Source organism: Triturus cristatus, chromosome 6 (assembly GCF_964204655.1).
Source record: "Triturus cristatus chromosome 6, aTriCri1.1, whole genome shotgun sequence".
Classification (NCBI taxonomy): Eukaryota; Metazoa; Chordata; class Amphibia; order Caudata; family Salamandridae; genus Triturus; species Triturus cristatus.
The window spans coordinates 144291448-144311214 of record NC_140589.1 but is presented as its reverse complement, the minus strand read 5'-3'; the positions used below and the strand labels follow the sequence as shown (position 1 = coordinate 144311214).

Genomic DNA, 19767 nt, shown 5'->3' with positions numbered 1-19767 from the left:
CTGTATTGTTGGTTTGTTGCCCCTGCCCCCCTTTCCACTGCCCTCCATAGTCTGTTGTGCTTCCACGGCCCTTCCTGCCTGCTCAGTGTGGTTAAATTGTTGCCTTTGCACCCTCCTACCTGCCTTCAATTTTCAGAGTCCGTGCCCCTGGCCTCTGCCTCTCAACAGTATCCTAATGAACAACTAGATTGCTAACATTCTATATTTATTACAAAAGTGTGGAACGCCTGACATCATCTTGATGTAAACAAAACTGTAATACCTAGAGCATTTCCTTTAGAAATTACATATATGAGAGGGTCTTATTGGCATCAAAATTATGGTTAGTGCTCTAAAAGACTAAAATAAGGACATATTTTCTGAGTTTTCAAATAGCGACAAAGCACTTTTAAATTATTTGTTATCTTTATGTTTTTTTATCCAGTTGACCACTTGATTAAATGTTGCACTTAGGGGAGAGGATGTGGTGTTACTTCCAGAACTGCAGACTTTGCAACTGGGGAACCAGGTTGAAGTTTCTGCTTCAGCTCGACATTCTGTGATTCTGGTCAAATCACTTAGTCTCCCCATGTCTACAACCAAAATGAATTTGTTCTTGTGTGATGTAACCAATGCTCATGTAAAGCACTCCAATACCTGACAAGTCTGCACTATATAACACTGCAAAAACACAAAATAATAAGTGTTTTGCACACTTCTGTCATTGGGCTATATTTGGGCTACATCTGGGTGATTTTGGGCTACATTTGGGCTCTTTTGTCTCCGGTGGCCATCTTGGGAGATTTATTTGTTATGAAGTTTCCTAATTTCCTCATGTACTGCAGTCTCCTCAGTAGGAAATGCTTTCAGTTTTTTACTTTGATTCCATCATGAAGGTATTCAGATATGTCACACATTTGCCATAAATTCTGAATGTTAGCACTCTAGTTGCTCATTAGATCACTGTAGTAAAACTACTGCACCATGGAAGTCTGCTCCTGGTATTAAAAGTGCATGTTTCAGTCTGCATGTCAGAATTTTTTAATGAAATAGAAGAGGATTTGAGAAGTCACTCAAAATGTGCCCTCATTTTCTTTCTTCAGCATTAATCATAATTTCTATGGCAAAATGAACCTCCTCATTGTGTTCCTTTTTAAATTAAATGTTTTAAGTTTTACCAGTTTATTCCAATCAAGATGGCTTCAGGTGTGCCATACTTTTGTCATAATGAAGACAGTAAGCGCTCTAGTTGTTTTTAAGAACATTCTGGGACATTCTGTCATTGGGCTATACTTGGGCTACATCTGGGTGATATTTGGGCTACATTTGGGCTCTTTTGTCTCTGGTGGCCATCTTGGGAGACTTATTTGTTATGAAGTTTCCTAATTTCCTCATTTACTGCAGTCTCCTCAGTAGGAAATACTTTCAGTTTTTTACTTTGATTCCATCAAGAAGGCATTCAGATGTGTCACACATTTGCCATAAATTCAGAATGTTAGCACTCTTTTTGCTCATTAGATCACTGTAGTAAAGCTACTGCTCACCAGGGAAAACTGCTGCTGGTATTGAAAGTGCATGTTTCAGTCTGCATGTCAGAATTTTTTTATGAAATAGAAGAGGATTTGAGAAGTCACTCAAAATGTGCCCTAATTTTTCTTTCTGCAGCACTATTCATACTTTTTATGGAAATATGAACCCCCTCATTTTGTTCCTTTTTAAATTAAATGTTTTAAGAGTTACCACTTTAATCCAAGCAAGATGGCTTCAGGTGTGCCATACGTTTATCATAAGTAGGACTGTTAGCGCTCTAGTAGTTCTTTGGAACACTCTGGGAAGCTGCAGTAGAACACAAAGGAATCAACTGCCAGTCTCTGCCCTTGTTGGATGTACATGTTTTACTGAGAATGTCAGACTTCATTCTCACATGACTGAGAAAGATAATGTGAATTTACAGAAAATAAGCTCTCAGTTTAGCCTATAGATCACCTTCCAAACCTCTGTGGTAAAAGCATGAGAAAATATTTTTCTCTCAATCATGATATCCCAGCAGAAGGCTTTTTCACATGGTGAAATCACCTTAGAACATACCACAATTCCTAAAATGAGTATGGTACCATCAACAAATGATTTATAATGTAACTAAAGTCTTAAAACCTTCTATTAACTGCAATGCTTTTTAATGAGGTGCTATCATGTATATTGGTCCCAAGATGGCTGCCAACACTTCTTGGATGAAGTGCTGACAGCCAATCAGATCTCAGGATGAGATGTGTGGTTAGGCTCCGCCCACATATATATATGCTTTTAAATGCTATTTTCTCAGGAAATACTGAACAGATTTACACCAGACCTGCAAAAGGCACTTCCTTGACCTTATGGCTACCTCTCTGCCAAATGTCAAGTAATTCTGTTCAGCCGTTCTGGCTGTAGCTGTGTCTAAAGGTCCTATGGAAAACTGCATGGGGAAAACGCGTTTTGGGACCCCCCTTTTTTCTCGGCCCCTGCTTGACGAATCCCCCCGAGACTTTCAGGGTAGGAGCGGAGCGTAGCGCCCCACCTATTTTGAAAAGTTCGCGAGGATTCGTCGACCGACGCCAAAGTTATTCCAAATAGAATGTTGCGGATTTCCTATGGAAACAGGGTCCTAACTATAACTACCTACTGGCGACCGCCAGTAGGTAATATATATATATATATATATTACCTACTGGCAGTCGCCAGTAGGTAGTTATAGTTAGGACCCCTTTTCCATAGGAAATCCGCAACATTCTATTTTGAATAACTTTGGCGCCGGTCGATGAATCCTCGCGAATTTCTCAAAATAGGTGGGGCGCTACGCTCCGCTCCTACCCTGAAAGTCTCGGGGGGATTCGTCAAGCGGGGGCTGAGATAAAAGGGGGGTCCCAAAACGCGTTTTTCCCATGCATTTTTCCATAGGACCTTTAGAACGAGCTACAGCCCGAACGGCTGAACAGAATGACTAGAAATTTGGCAGAGAGGTAGCCATAAGGTCAAGGAAGTGCCTTTTGCAGGTCTGGTGTAAATCTGTTCAGTATTTCCTGAGTAAATAGCATTTAAAAGCATATATATATGTGGGCGGAGCCTAACCACACATCTCATCCTGAGATCTGATTGGCTGTCAGCACTTCATCCAAGAAGTGTTGGCAGCCATCTTGGGACAAATATACATGATAGCACCTCATTAAAAAGCATTGCAGTTAATAGAAGGTTTTAAGACTTTAGTTACATTATAAATCATTTGTTGATGGTACCATACTCATTTTAGGAATTGTGGTATGTTCTAAGGTGATTTCACCATGTGAAAAAGCCTTCTGCTGGGATATCATGATTGAGAGAAAAATATTTTCTCATGCTTTTACCACAGAGGTTTGGAAGGTGATCTATAGGCTAAACTGAGAGCTTATTTTCTGTAAATTCACATTATCTTTCTCAGTCATGTGAGAATGAAGTCTGATATTCTCAGTAAAACATGTACATCCAACAAGGGCAGAGACTGTCAGTTGATTCCTTTGTGTTCTACTGCAGCTTCCCAGAGTGTTCCAAAGAACTACTAGAGCGCTAACAGTCCTACTTATGATAAACGTATGGCACACCTGAAGCCATCTTGCTTGGATTAAAGTGGTAACTCTTAAAACATTTAATTTAAAAAGGAACAAAATGAGGGGGTTCATTTTTCCATAAAAAGTATGATTAGTGCTGCAGAAAGAAAAATTAGGGCACATTTTGAGTGACTTCTCAAATCCTCTTCTATTTCATTAAAAAATTCTGACATGCAGACTGAAACATGCCCTTTCAATACCAGCAGCAGTTTTCCCTGGTGAGCAGTAGCTTTACTACAGTGATCTAATGAGCAAAAAGAGTGCTATCATTCTGAATTTATGGCAAATGTGTGACACATCTGAATGCCTTCTTGATGGAATCAAAGTAAAAAACTGAAAGTATTTCCTACTGAGGAGACTGCAGTAAATGAGGAAATTAGGAAACTTCATAACAAATAAGTCTCCCAAGATGGCCACCAGAGACAAAAGAGCCCAAATGTAGCCCAAATATCACCCAGATGTAGCCCAAGTATAGCCCAATGACAGAATGTCCCAGAATGTTCTTAAAAACAACTAGAGCGCTTACTGTCTTCATTATGACAAAAGTATGGCACACCTGAAGCCATCTTGATTGGAATAAACTGGTAACACTTAAAACATTTAATTTAAAAAGGAACACAATGAGGAGGTTCATTTTGCCATAGAAATTATGATTAATACTGAAGAAAGAAAATGAGGGCACATTTTGAGTGACTTCTCAAATCCTCTTCTATTTCATTAAAAAATTCTGACATGCAGACTGAAACATGCACTTTTAATACCAGGAGCAGACTTCCATGGTGGAGTAGTTTTACTACAGTGATCTAATGAGCAACTAGAGTGCTAACATTTAGAATTTATGGCAAATGTGTGACATATCTGAATACCTTCATGATGGAATCAAAGTAAAAAACTGAAAGCATTTCCTACTGAGGAGACTGCAGTACATGAGGAAATTAGGAAACTTCATAACAAATAAATCTCCCAAGATGGCCACCGGAGACAAAAGAGCCCAAATGTAGCCCAAAATCAACCAGATGTAGCCCAAATATAGCCCAATGACAGAAGTGTGCAAAACACGTATTATTTTGTGTTTTTGCAGTGTTATATAGTGCAGACTTGTCAGGTATTGGAGTGCTTTACATGAGCATTGGTTACATCACACAAGAACAAATTCATTTTGGTTGTAGACATGGGGAGACTAAGTGATTTGACCAGAATCACAGAATGTCGAGCTGAAGCAGAAACTTCAACCTGGTTCCCCAGTTGCAAAGTCTGCAGTTCTGGAAGTAACACCACATCCTCTCCCCTAAGTGCAACATTTAATCAAGTGGTCAACTGGATAAAAAAACATAAAGATAACAAATAATTTAAAAGTGCTTTGTCGCTATTTGAAAACTCAGAAAATATGTCCTTATTTTAGTCTTTTAGAGCACTAACCATAATTTTGATGCCAATAAGACCCTCTCATATATGTAATTTCTAAAGGAAATGCTCTAGGTATTACAGTTTTGATTACATCAAGATGATGTCAGGCGTTCCACACTTTTGTAATAAATATAGAATGTTAGCAATCTAGTTGTTCATTAGGATACTGTTGAGAGGCAGAGGCCAGGGGCACGGACTCTGAAAATTGAAGGCAGGTAGGAGGGTGCAAAGGCAACAATTTAACCACACTGAGCAGGCAGGAAGGGCCGTGGAAGCACAACAGACTATGGAGGGCAGTGGAAAGGGGGGCAGGGGCAACAAACCAACAATACAGGACTTGCAAGAGAGGCTGTTGGAGGGAAGATCTATTACGGGTCAAGGAAGCTAGGGGCGGTCCCCAGATCCCCGGGAGCCACCACAGAACTGAGCAGGAGAGTGAGTCAGGGACAAAAGGGGCACCTTAATTTGAGCCGGGGTGCCTAGGAACGCTTGCTCCAAAAATGAAGAAAACAGACATATGAGACATGGAATTGGAGGCAGAATACAATGGCAGTTTAATGAGAAGATGCAACTTCAAAGAAACCGCAGAATAGAGACATAAAGTACAAAAAACAGAATCCAGATAATCATACAGCTGTCATAATATTCTCTGTATCTCAATTAATGTACTGACAGAGAGAGAGAGAAAACACATCTATAAATGCATCATGAGAAACAAGTTACACCAAGGAAAATGTTACCTAGGAACACTCACGTTTACTCTTAGAGCAAGCATTCCTGCAATTACAATACAAAATCTTTTAAATGCAAAAGTAAAGAGAACAATGGTTAAACATAACATGACATTTCATATAGGTAAAATAGAATAAGATACTTCAAGCAAAGCAGAGCAAGACATTTTAAGCAAAGGAAGACAAGAGCTCCCAGCTCTTGGGGAAAACCTGCACTGCCTGTTAACCTACATACAGACGGCGAGGTAGTCCGTCGATATCTGTGGGTGCTCCCTTTTTATATCATTTTGTGGGCTCCTTTGCACGCTACATCTACCTACGTATGCTACCCAAAAGCTTCGACTGCAGATTTTACCAGACATTTCGTCATTTACCCACTTAATGCTGACAATGGACTGGGTGAAAAGGTCAGTCTCTCAGGCCAATCGCTTATCGTAAGTTCCATAGAGCAAGCAGAAAATAATGGGTATTGTACGGGAATTCAATATATTCATGTATAAAATCTCCTCAGTTCTCCTAACTTGACGCTCTGCGGTTGCCACTTCCTTAAAAGCGGGAAACCTGCCCAGGAAGCAAGTACCAGTCCAGGATGCAGCCTACTGTATGTCGACAGCTTCAGGGGGATGTTGAACTTTGATACCGAGCACGGAGCACTCGGGTAGGGTGGGGGCTACTAGTTTGGATCAGAAGGCCTCGCAGACCTGCCTTCAGACTGCTATACACTAAAATTGCAGAGCTATGGTCAATTTAACAAAGAGGCCTACATATTGAACAGAAGGGCCTACACAGGGGTTTTATGCTGGCTGAGTGGTAAGGATGTCTCAGGATAATTATATAGCAATACAGGACCCGCTGGTCAATTTAATACGGCCTACAAATGCAGCTGGCAGGGCAAGGACAAGGGTCTCATACTTCAGGTGTGGACAGAACGGGCCAGGGGCCCCCGGTGATACAAAATCTACCCTCCTTCAAGGCTGTGGCAATGTAATAGACCATTGTGGGCAGAAGGAAGAGGCAATGGTAGTACAACCATACATGCCAACAGACCCGATTCAGCCAGGAAACGTCCAATGTTTTTAAGCTCAAATGGGCTTTATTTGATCTGTCTCCTGTCTACAATATCCTCTTTTTCAATGTAACTCAAAGGGGAAAATCAATACCCCATTTTTTTTTCAAAATCTCCCTCTTACCAAGTTCAAAATGTTCGCAAGTATGGTACATTGGATCATGGAAGGAAATGGGATAGGGACATGGACTTGGATAACAGAGGACAGGAGGGACTTGGAGAGGTGCACCAAACTGACCCTGCAGGGCAGGCATCAGGGTTTGCAGCAGCACAATACACCACACAGGGCATGCAGGACGGGAGTGCAGCACAACAATCCATAGAAAGCAAGAGGGAGGGGACAGGACCATGCACATGGACAACAGAGAACAGAGGGGCAAGAGGCAATGGTAGCTAGCTGACCATAATGGACAGACAGGAGAGAAAGCTGCAGCATAACAGACCATAATGGGCAGTAGGGACGGATCAGGGGCATTACAATGGAACAGACAAGCCAGGAGGGAGGGAGTAGGGCTGGGGGCAAGGGGGCAGGGCAGGAGCAGCAAGATAGCCATGGAGGTCAGGCAGGATGGGCACTAGAAGCAAGACACACCATGAAGAGCAACAGTGAGACTGTGATGGCATACACACAGACCATGGAGGGAAGGTGGGAGGGGGTCAGGGGCAGCTAACTGACCACACAGGGAAGGTGGGAGGGGCCATGGCAGCACAGAAGACCATGCATGGCAAGTGGGAGGGTTAGTGGCAGCACAATGGCTATGATGGGCAAGAAGGAGGGTGGAGGGGCATGCACAAAGGACAATGGAGGATAGAAGGGAGGGTCAGGACCTGTGCACAGACAAGAAAGTTCAGGGGAAGGGACCTCACAACAGACCACACGGGGCAGGCAGGAGGAGCAGTTGCAGCACAACAGACCAGGGAGGGCAGAAGGGTGTGGCAGTACAATGGACCATGTAGGACAGGAGGAAGAGGATAGGGGCATGGCATGTGGACAGGCAGGGTGGAGGTGGCAGGGACAGGTTACAGTCATCTGACAATGCTAGGCAGGTGGGAGGGGAGTGCCAGCTCAACAGAACACTCAGAGTAGATAGGAGTGGCAGGTCCATGGGACATGGTGGGCAAAAAGGATGGAGCAGTGGCATGCACAAAGACATCGGAGGGCAGGGGGAAGGAGAATAGGGGCAGCAAGCTAAGCACAGAGTTTAAGCAGGAGGTCAATGATGGGGCATAGAATTGGGCAATGGAGGGCAGGAGGACTGGACTGGTACATCATACTAAATTGAGGGCAGTGGCAGCACATCAGACCATGCATGGCAGGAGGGAGGAGGCTAGTCCATGGATTCACACAACAGAGGATAGGGAGGAAGGGGATGGGGCAGCAAGCTAACTGTTCAGAGAAGGCGGGTATTAGGAACTTTATTGTTTTTAAAACATTGTGTCTGTGCGAACTACTTAAAATATGAACAAGTATGCAGCATAATCTCACTTTTATTCAGGAAGAAGAGGACGTTTGTGACTGTGACTCCGGGCTCACTTGGCAGAAACACCCCCTGACCCTCCACCCCCTATCGCAAAATGTAATGCCCGTGAAAAGGGTAGGTGAACACAGTGTTATATAGAACATAGTCCTGAGAGCACGATTGAAAATGAAAACTAGATATAGTGTATGGTATAAACTATGCACCAAAAAGTGTGATATAAGATGAACCGGGCGTGAAATATAATTTGCAATACATTGTGCGCAATGACAGATTCATTGGAGAGCGCGAGATAGCACAGGCACTAGCGCGTGCTATGCGATATGCGCCTTGGAGTGTAATATGCACAGGGCAGTGTTGTGTAACCTAACTAGTCTCTAAAGTTGTAATATAAAATATGTGCTGGGGAGTGTAACGTTGCATATGCACTGTGACAAATATATGGATCCCAGATTGTAATATGTATGGCATAGCACTGTGCGTTATAACATAGGCATCGAGAAAGGCACGTTAGATGGGGCAATATAACCCGTGCGAAGACAAGTGTGGCATGACATATTCACGGGGTGGTGTTACAGTGCACATGGGCTAGAGAGTGTCATAGCATATGCACTAGCTAGTGGAATACAACACAGAGGTGTGTGGCACTCGGCAGGCAATGGTGGGTGTAACACAGCATTGGGCTCTGTCAGGAGCACGCTGTGACTCTCAAGTGATGTTCGTCCCCTTTCCAGAGAGTAAAATAAAAAGTATTACACATCCGGCAGTGGATGTGTGTTTTATTAACCGTGAGGGGGGTTTCTTGCATAGTTTTGGTCGAATTTTTGTCGAATCCCCTTTGAATGGCTTGGTGTGCATGTGTATTAAATGTGCCCGTCAATAGCTACCCATGTTTGTATAAATAAACGACAAGGGTGTCTACCAGGATTAGGCACGGTAGGGCATCAGACATGTCAGAGCTTCACTAGTGGTGTAAATACATTCCACGTGGATTCATTGCATGCATAGTCGCCTTTTAATGAATATCACGCAAATCGTCATGGTGATAGGTACGTACGGTTTGTCCAGCATGTCCTAGGTGTGTCTATAAATATATATTTTTTAAAAATAATAAAAAACAGTGGCCGGCCCTGGGGATTGGGGTCTAAAAAATATAATTAGGAGACTGGCCCTGGGGGATGGGGTCATCAGGGCCAATAAATTAGAATAAGAAGGGGAACCAAACAGCCCCCCTTCTTAAAAAACTAAAATAAATAAAAGACTGGCATCGTGCCGGAGGCCATGCCCCCTCCGTGCAGCACTCTGCAAACGCGCCCCCAACAGGCATCTCCAGTATGCGCCAGGGAGCTGCGCTGCAGCCAGGTGTTCTGAGGCCAAGCCCCTTTTTACACCTCTCTGCAACGCAGCTCTGTGGCGCTTACTGGAGGTACCTAGTGGTCTAGTTTGACCCTAGGGACCCTTAGGATTCAGGGGGACTCTCAACTTAGAACAGCCACAGGGCGCGTTTACACAGTGGTGAAGGGAGGGGACGGGGCCTGAGGTGACGTGTGCAAACACGCACTATGGCATGTTTTAAATTGGGGATATAATTTCCCTTCAATACTGAGGGCCCCTGGGGGCTAACTAGCCCACCAAGTGCTTCCAGTAAGCGCCACTGAGCTGCATTGCAGAGAGGTGGTCCAGGCCGTGCCACTTTTTACACCTCTCTGCAACGCAGCTCTGTGGCACTTACTGGAGGTACCTAGTGGGCTAGTTGGACCCTAGGGACCCTCAGGATTCAAATGAACTTAATCTCCCAACTAAAAATGGACACAGGGCGTGTTTACACAGTGGTGAAGGGAGGGGACGGGGCCTGAGTTAATGTGTGCAAAAACGCCCTGTGGCCTGTTTTAAGAGGTAGTTTTAATCCCCCTGCCCTATTATATACTAGGGGCTTACAGAGGAGGTCATGCTAATCACAGGGGGACCCCAACGCATAATGTTCCCTAGTGTATGTAGGTGTTTTCACTGTATTATAAGTGTCTTTTAACATATCACTGGCTCTAGGACTGGTTAGTCAGACTCAGTTACCACCAGTATCCGTCTGAAAAAGTTGAGGGTACAGGATGATTTTGCAACAAGGCTTCTTTCTGCTCTTCTTTTTGTTCTTTCTGCACGTTATCCTTCTTCCTGCACTTATCTTCGTATTTGAGGACTTCTGTTGCTTCTTTCTGCACTTCTTTTGTTTCTTTCTGTGCATTTTTTCTTCTTTCTTCACATGTCCTATCTCTGTAGGCATAGTTAGAAATTAGCATTTAAAAAACCTTTGAAATTCACTGAAAAAACCATGGGTTTCACACACGTTATAGTTAGGAATTAGCATTTAAAAAACCTTAGAAATTCAATGAAAAAACCAAAGGTTTCACACATGTTATAGTTAGCTGGACATTTCACTCGTAAAAAACCATTGAAATTCCCCCGTTATAGTTAGTTCAGCTAACTATAACTCGCGCGCCCGCAATGCACTACTGATGACGTCACATATTACATCACTCATGACATGGTCACTGACATCACTCATGACATCACTGATGACATCTCAAATGACATCACTGATGACATCACTGATGACATCATCCAGTGATTGTGTGTTTTTATGAAAATTATATATTTTTTATATTTATGTATATCTCAAGGTCAAAGGAAGAATAAATGGGTATATAAGTGTCTAAATGGATACTTTTTTTGGGAATTTTTTTGTGTAACTGACTGTTTAAGTGTATCATAGTGAATACATGGCTTACTGAGTAATCTTTAAATATTTAAATATCTGTATCAGTTTCTTACTTTGTGTATAAGTGGCTGCATGGGTTGGTGAGTAGCTACATGAGTGTCTATATAGGTTATTAGTTGGTTTTTTATCACTATGAGTGTCTGAGTTTCTGTATGGTTCGGTGGGGGGTATTACTTAGTGCATAGGTGCATGAATGAGTGACTCACTGTTTGTATGTGTTGAATACAGCATGTGTGCAGGACTGTATGGGTGGATGAGTGTGTGCATGGGTGTGTTAGTGAGTGAATGACTGTCTCAATAGTGTCTTTATGAGTAACTACATATGTTTTAAACTAGTATATGTGACTATTGGTGTATATAAGTGAGTATATGTGAGAGTGAGAGATTGGAAGAGTTCCTGTATGAATAAGTATGTGTTTCTATAAGTGATTGTTTAAAAGAGTAAGTATATGTAAGTTTCTGTAGAAGTAAGTGTGGTGGTGTGTGTATAACTGTATATGCAAGTAAATGGATGATTGATTCTTTATTAGCATGAGTGACTATGTGTGTGAGTTACTCTATGGATGAGTGGCATTGTGTAACGGGATGTACAGGTGTATGAGTACATATGATGAGTGAGTACATGTATGAGTGACTGTAGAGGACTGTTGGTGAATTACTGTATGTGTATGTGGTTCTTAGAATTACTGAATAGGTTGTTGTAACTGATATTGATATGTTCATTATTTTGAACATTTTAGTTTCTATTTTTGAATGTGTGTTTCAATGGTTATATTAGGGGGAGAGGAGGTCTGCCACTCTATCACAAGGATGATGTCATCAGTGATGTCATCAGTGATGTCATTTGAGATGTCATCAGTGATGTCATGAGTGATGTCAGTGACCATGTCATGAGTGATGTAATATGTGACGTCATCAGTAGTGCATTGCGGGCGCGCGAGTTATAGTTAGCTGAACTAACTATAACGGGGGAATTTCAATGGTTTTTTACGAGTGAAATGTCCAGCTAACTATAACATGTGTGAAACCTTTGGTTTTTTCATTGAATATATATATATATATACACACACATGTATATGTGTATATTTCAAATATACTTAAAATCTAAAGAAAACTATTAAAAAAATGAAACTAATGCAAATGAAGTGTTACACTTGAGTTTAAAGATACACATGGAACTAAAGGAAACCATGTGTATATGAGCACATTTAGAGTGTTGCTGGTGTTATAGGATGCTCTATATAGGAGCTTCTCTCCACCTAAACTTGGGAACTACCCAGAGTTCTCTCCTTTTTTTTAAATGTATATTTATATATTTCTATATCTATGATACTTTGCAATACTTAGGTAGATAGGGCTTTGAACCAAAAATGTACACCTCCTCAAGGTAAGTGTAATGCTGCTGAAATGTTTTCTTTTCCCAAATCTTTTCCAACTTTACATGTGGGCTGTACTATGCAGCAAACACACAAACTTTAAAAAGTGTTAAATGTCATCCAAGTATGGTATTGTGTACTGGAAGGGTACTTGTCTAGTACAAAATCTATACTAGACATCACGCAGACACTCCTGTACTGTGGCGCAAAGCTGTGTGTGTGGCGCCAGACAAGCAAAGTGCTCCAGCGCAAAGGGAGTGAGAAACAGCGCCATATCTTAGTATATATGGTACTCTTCTGGTCTCTCCCTTTCATGCAATGCAGCACAGCAGCTCTTGTGTGAAACATTAGTAAATTTTATTCAAATAATTAAAGGTCAATTGTACTTTCTACACATTGGCATTTTTGAACAGCAGCTTAAATGCTTTCTCCTTTCATTAAAAAAATGAAAGACAGGGAAGCTTAAAAGTTGCTTATTCATTTGAGACCTATTCTTTAAACTGTAAAAATGAAGTAACATCCCCACGCGAAACATAAGCAAATGATGTCACAAATTATGGGGCATATCAACAAGGGCTTTATCTCTGCTTTTTTGGCTTTAAAAGCCAAAAAAGCAGAGATAAAACTAGCACCCTATCAACAACAGGGTGCTAACATGCAAATTTGCATGTTAGCACCCTTTTATTCTACGCTTCCCCTTGCATCTCCAATGAGATGCAAAGGGGGCGTTCCAGAATAAAATAATAGGAGAAATGTCGCTAAGCGACATTTCTCCTATTATCAAGAATATCGCTAACCCTGTTGGAGACAAAAAAAGCAGCGCTAACCGCGGTTAACGCTGCTTTTTTACGTCTGGTATTTTTCTGACTTAGCCATGATATCCTATGGAAGGAGGATATCATGGCTAAGTTTGCCTGTCCCTATCAACAAGGTAACGTGAGATTATCGCTGGGTTTCCAGCGATAATCTCATGTTAGCCACTTAGCGTGAGGATTTTTATCACTCTTGAGATAAGCGTTGCTAATAGCACGCTATCTCAGCGATAAAAATCAACGCTAGCCGGCGATAATTATCCGAGCGCTAAGTGCGCTTAGCGATAATTCTCGCCGGTTGTTGTTGATATGCCCCTTAGTTCGGTTCACTTGGCAGATAATTAGCTTTTCCCACTTCATCCTTGCAGAAGATACAAGATGCCACAGAGAGGTTTAGCTTTATGTAGTTGAAATCAGATTTATTTTTTTAATTCATGATTTTCTCCTCCAATCTAATCTTGTGTACAATAATTTAATGAGCTGAGAAAACTACTCGGCAAACTAAATTCAGTTTGCTTTTTCCGTATAACTGCACCAGATTCTACGTTAGACACATAGAAAAGGTATGTTTGTTAAGAAATACATTCTTTACACATGCAGCTGTCTCAGACTTAAAAAAAAAAAAATATTTATCCATTTTCAACTGTATAGAAAAATACAGCAAAAACATCATACAGTGACATGGCAGATCATGGCATATCACGTCTTCTATAGCATACAGTAAGAGGAAGGCACTTACAAGACATGTTATTTGGATTTAAAGAAGTCCGGCATTTATCAATTAGTCGGCTGTGACGTTCTTAGACAAATAGCACACAGTATATGCGTCACTTCCGCCATGTCCATGTTCATTACCTCAACTCTCAGGGATTGCTAACTCTCCCAGCCCTGCCTGTCATCTGCCCCTCAGACCCACAGGGTCGCCCAAGTAACCGACAGTGGTCAGTCGGGCTTGTCTGAATCTACCCCCCTCCTGTTGGCCAGGCTCGCTGTGAGGGCAGTGAGATTATGAAGTGTCTCTGCTCACTGGTCCATCTCAACCATAGCGTTGTCATCTTTTCTCTGAGAGTGAGGGTCATAAGCGTCACTCTTCGTAAGGTCTCAACTATCTCCTGCTAGTAGCTTCACACTGGCCTACACTCCCAAACATGCGCCATAAGGTTGCTTTTTCTGTGCTACATTTAGGGCAGCTTGGGCACCATTGGCCGATGCTACAGACTTAATAACAGGATTAGCAGGTGAACTTAAAAATGTAATACCTCTTTTTAACACAAACCCAATGTAAAGAGTTGTGCAATTTACAATCCAACACAAATCGCAATTCGTGTACTGGAAGCTACCCATTAAAAAGAAAATGTTGCTTCCCACAATGCAGGCACCGTGCACTATGGAGCAAGGGTGTCTGCGTTGGCGCTTGGCAGCCATAAGTGCGCTAGCACAGGGAAACAGCAGAACCACTCCACATCTCAGTAGAAGTGCCCTGTTCTGCTGTCTTCCGTTCACACAACGCATTGCAGGATCTTTTCTTGCTGTTCTCTGGGGCGGTGGTTCTCTAAATCTGGGCAGAAGATTTAAAGCTTCCTCCAATCAACCAACCAAACACATATTTCCTATAGTAGTTCATCAATTAAAAGTTTAATCCAATACAGTGATACGGTGCAGCGTGATTGGCCAAGTCTAAATCCAGCCAAGGAATCATTGGTTCCCAGAGCTCATTCGTCAAACTCCCTCAATAGAAATTTGGCAAATACTTTCAATGAGGCGTGCATGAAACGAATGAGTCTATTTTAGAGGCAGGAAGGACACCCCCGTACCCACCACATCTCACACCTGCGCCTTAGACCAACCCTTACACATCAGTTACACTTTTAATTATTCTAACCCCAAACCATCCTCTAGACTTAACTTAACCCCTTCCCCAACCCTAGCCATCACCCCAAATTTAACACTGAGCATTAGTCAACGTCTAAACATACCACCTTCCCTTACGTCCTTTTCTTACACCGGCTCCTGAAATAACCCAACCCAGATCCTACGTTGATCTCCCCATACCTCAATATTTCACTCCATCCTGAACTTCTACCCCAATTCTAATTCTAACATGTATCCCTACCCATCCCACCTCTTACCTCATCCCTCAAACCATGCCTTACACTGACCCTGACCCTTCACATAGTCTAATAATAAACTTGACCCTCATCTCATCCATTACCCTAGGCCTATAATATAAATTATTTCACAACTACTTTTCAACTCTTTGTGTAATCTACATTGTTGTAGTCTGCTTTTCTACATTGCTGTCTTTACTGTTTGATTTTACTTTTTTCAATCAAATTTTTACTGCAAACCATTGCATCACCACCAGGAGAATCTAGAAAGGACAGAGAGCCCTGGCCATCCACATAGCATGATAGGGACATATGAACACAACAGAGACAAATGAGGGATAAAGGAGGATCTTAACAAGTTTTCTTCGAATATCAATGACGCATAGCATTGTTTTAGGGGTTTTACGCTGACACAAGAAACTTGTTTGTCATGAAAGAAAGCTAAGAAAGGGAAGAGGATGGTAAGGTGGATTTACGTTACCGGCGATAAAGTTTACGAGAATAGAGAAGCCACCCTTGACATAAGTGTGTGGGGTTTCAAAAGTAGTGGGCAAAAGAACGATGGATTTAACCCAGATCTCTTGACTGGGGGAGAATGTCTGCATTGTCAGCATTCCGTCCATCATTTGTTTGTTGTAACGCTTTTCGCCCTAAGTGGGATGGGTATGCCCAGACGTGGGTCCCGTGCTCACTACGCCACTGGAGTCAAGCTATCCTGGCTGATGACGGCTGATAGCCAGAAACCGGTCCTAGGATGCTTGATTCCGGTCCAGGGAAGACATGGCTTGGCAGTTCGGGCTGGACTGTTCCCATGAGGCACAGGGTCAAGACTGATTTGCATATGGCCATGTCTGAACTGGAGTGGCGTAGTGGGCAAAAGAACGATGGATTTAACCCAGATCTCTTGACTGGGGGAGAATGTCTGCATTGTCAGCATTCCGTCCATCATTTGTTTGTTGTAACGCTTTTCGCCCTAAGTGGGATGGGTATGCCCAGACGTGGGTCCCGTGCTCACTACGCCACTGGAGTCAAGCTATCCTGGCTGATGACGGCTGATAGCCAGAAACCGGTCCTAGGATGCTTGATTCCGGTCCAGGGAAGACATGGCTTGGCAGTTCGGGCTGGACTGTTCCCATGAGCCACAGGGTCAAGACTGATTTGCATATGGCCATGTCTGAACTGGGGTGGCGTAGTGGGCAAAAAAACGATGGATTTAACCCAGATCTCTTGACGGGGGAGAATGTCTGCATTGTCAGCATTCCGTCCATCATTTGTTTGTTGTAACGCGTTTCAAAGGCTGGCAGGATGTGGAGGGCACAGTTGTGCTAACAAACTGTCATGAGCAAGCATCCACACCGGTAGTGTACCAGATGACAACAGAAATAACCTTAAGTAAACCGAGTCCTGGGTAAGGTAAGGAAACCTCCTGTAATTATTGGAGGGCATTTAATGTTGATGGATCAGGCAAGTCAAGTCTAGAGGCAGCCAGGGACGGGTCTGTTATTCACTTTTCCACTATTCCACAGTATTCTTTATCCAAGTGTACATTTTTGGATTCTTATTTTCAAAGCTAGTTTTATAATGTGTTTATCCGTTTACACATCCCAGGTCGGATTACCTCTCATTGATATCCTTGGAACACATTCCAAACACTTCCAGGAGTACTCATGAAAATGACACCATTTGGGGTGCCCAGCATATTTCAGATGTGTAAAATGGATCATATTTAAATGTGGCGGAAATTCCTGTATGCAGAAACCTAATGCAAATATGCATTTTACATATTGAACGTTTTTTTTCTTTTTTTCCTCTAATGAGAAACGCCAATTTATGAAGAAAATATTCACCTACACCCCTACTGAACATGGAGGTGTTCCCTCCCCATCGCATCCTGGCAAGCAACTCTTGCCTTTGGCAGGAGTAAGGCCTGCCCTTGGGGGGGCTCCCTTTTTTTGAATTAGGACCATTCAGGAACACCCACAGATCCGTCTCTAAGCTCGGCGTCGACACCTTGCGGGTAGAATTTCCATATTCACAAAAGTCATTTGCAGTAATAAAGCTTAACGAATATTATGAATTTGTCCATACAAATACATTTTGTGCCAACTGGGGTGTGCAGAAATGCCTTCGGGATGAGCTCCAATATGCCCTAATCAGCCCTGGCCTTTTTATCACTTGTAGCAGAAACAACAGATGCAGGCTGTACCCTTCCAAAGGTTTAGTAATGTCGCCTCGTGCCCCCCACGTCTAAGACCCTCATGTATCAATGCTATTCCCCATAGGATAGGTAAAACACTTTGATACATCAAAATGCACAGGACACCCACAGGTTAATGAGTTTGTGAGCATAAGTTTGTGTGCACCTAGGAACATTTTTTTCAGGGAGTTTCCCACCCTGGAAAAGCAGAAAAGCACCTGTTAAAAGAAGGGGAAATTGCTTTCAGAAATTGGTAAAAAGGAGGTGAACGCCTCCACATTTTATGGAGGGGGGCCGGAACATCTTACATAATATGTGCATTTGTAAAGTGCACGTTCACCCAGAAGGGTATCTTGGAGCTGAATAACAGATGGTTATTATTACCCAACTCAATGGTACTCATTTTATCAACCAAAGGATGAAAGGCTCAGTGAACCCATCACGATTTGAACCTGTGACTATGAGGTCAAACACAGGCCCCTACAGTGTACACCTTAGTCCACTAAGCCACCACACCCTGCAGGATTCTTCAAAGGTAATTACTCAGGGCAAACACCCACGAGTCATTTTGTGGCATATTTTATTTAGTTGAGGGGTACTCTTTGAATTCCCAACATTTCAAAAGTAGACTTTGTTTTGCAATCATTCTTTTCATGTGAAAAATTCAAAAATCTCGACAAGATATTTTTCCAGACGTAGGTTCTAAAAATCTACGCCTCTCACAGATTTCCCAGAGAATACTTGGAAACTATAGTCCTACACTAAGCAAGCTATCCTGAGTGGCAGATCCACTTGTTTGGACATTGGCCGAACTCTACTTTTGCGTGGTAGACACCCCCTCCCGCTGGATGTGATCATCTCCCTTTGCCTTTCTCGCCTGGGAACAGATTTACAAAAAAGGTTTTTTAAGGTACTTTTATGAGTGCTCACACATTTGAGAATTCTACGAATTTCAGACTTAGTAGGAATTCCAAAAACCTTTGCCTGGCCACGCCGGTTCATACCTCATTTCCCACCTCTGTCCTCTTTTTTCAGCGCTTCCTGCAGATACGCGTACAGAAAATTACACTAGGTACCAAGAATTTTCCTCAACCATAAGTGCATTTTCCTTGAAAATCCTCAGTTTGTAAATGAGTACTTCCATTATAAAATATAGATTAATTGTATGTACTTCTACCATACATGTCTGTCCTGAGCATCTTTAATCACCTGACCCTAATGGACCTTGGTCACCTGTTTTAAAAGGTAAAGTATATTGAAGCTTGCATAGTGCTTGGTGTGTATTTTACAAAAGACCAGCTTTACTTGCATTATTACCCTCACAGGGCACTGAAGCATTTACAATGGATTATGAAGCCTCACCCAGGTGGCAAGTTCACACGTGCCTGCACATCATTGCATTGCAAGATTGGTGCATGCACGGTACAGCACCCCTGTCCTAGTGTCACAAGCAAAGATAATTCTAAATCAATGACATGTGTGTACGCAAATATACAGACACATGCCCACCCTTCCACACCCCACGGCCATGACCACTCAAAATCACCCTGCTGCCATGAATGGAATCGACATCTCTAACGCCTGAAGTCTGAGAGATGGATACCACATCCAAGGAAGGAAGTAGGCGTGCAAATTGCCCACTTCAGACAGAGAAATGTCCTAAACAAAAAAACAAAAATGCTTGAATCATTTGAGTCCCTTAAATTGGAATGAGTGAGTGTGTGAAATGCTTGGCCCTCAGTAAGTGTTGTTTTAAAAATACTTACATCTAAGCTGGTGGTTTATGATTCAAATCTAACCAGTTGGCTCTAAAGTTGCACAAGACAAAAATGACTGTAAACTTGGAGATTCTTAGAGCAGGCCTACCTTGCATGCATAACAGGCAGAGGAAAATGAGGGGGATCCTGGCCCACAGCAGGAGCAACATGGCTGCCTCTCAGGTGGTGGTTGGTAGCAGAATGAGGCCTCCAGCTGGTTTGCCAGGGATGGTAGCACTGATTCTGTGTCCTACATTTATAGTTGAGCAGTGCTAATAAGTCAGCAATTGTAGATTCTGTTATCAAGTTCACCTTTGAGTGTTCCCTGCGATCAGTGCACCGTTATCTGATAAGTGTAAACATCTCTATGCTATGCTTGTAAATTGCTATCTAGCGCTGTGAATTCGATGTGTCCATTGCTGTAAGGGACGCAGCCGCGTGTGAATTAAAAAAAAATATCTTT

General features: G+C 42.5%; 1 protein-coding gene across 1 annotated transcript in view; it reads right to left on the bottom strand.

The window, feature by feature from the left end:
* Positions 1 to 19549, bottom strand: part of PLB1 (phospholipase B1) — a 440448-nt gene extending 420899 nt beyond the window's left edge. Inside the window, exon 1 of the mRNA XM_085610369.1 lies at positions 19414 to 19549. Coding sequence (XP_085466495.1) covers positions 19414 to 19474 — 61 coding nt within the window. The 5' untranslated portion in view covers positions 19475 to 19549. The remainder of the gene's footprint in view (positions 1 to 19413) is intronic.
* Between the last annotated feature and the right edge of the window lie 218 nt (positions 19550 to 19767).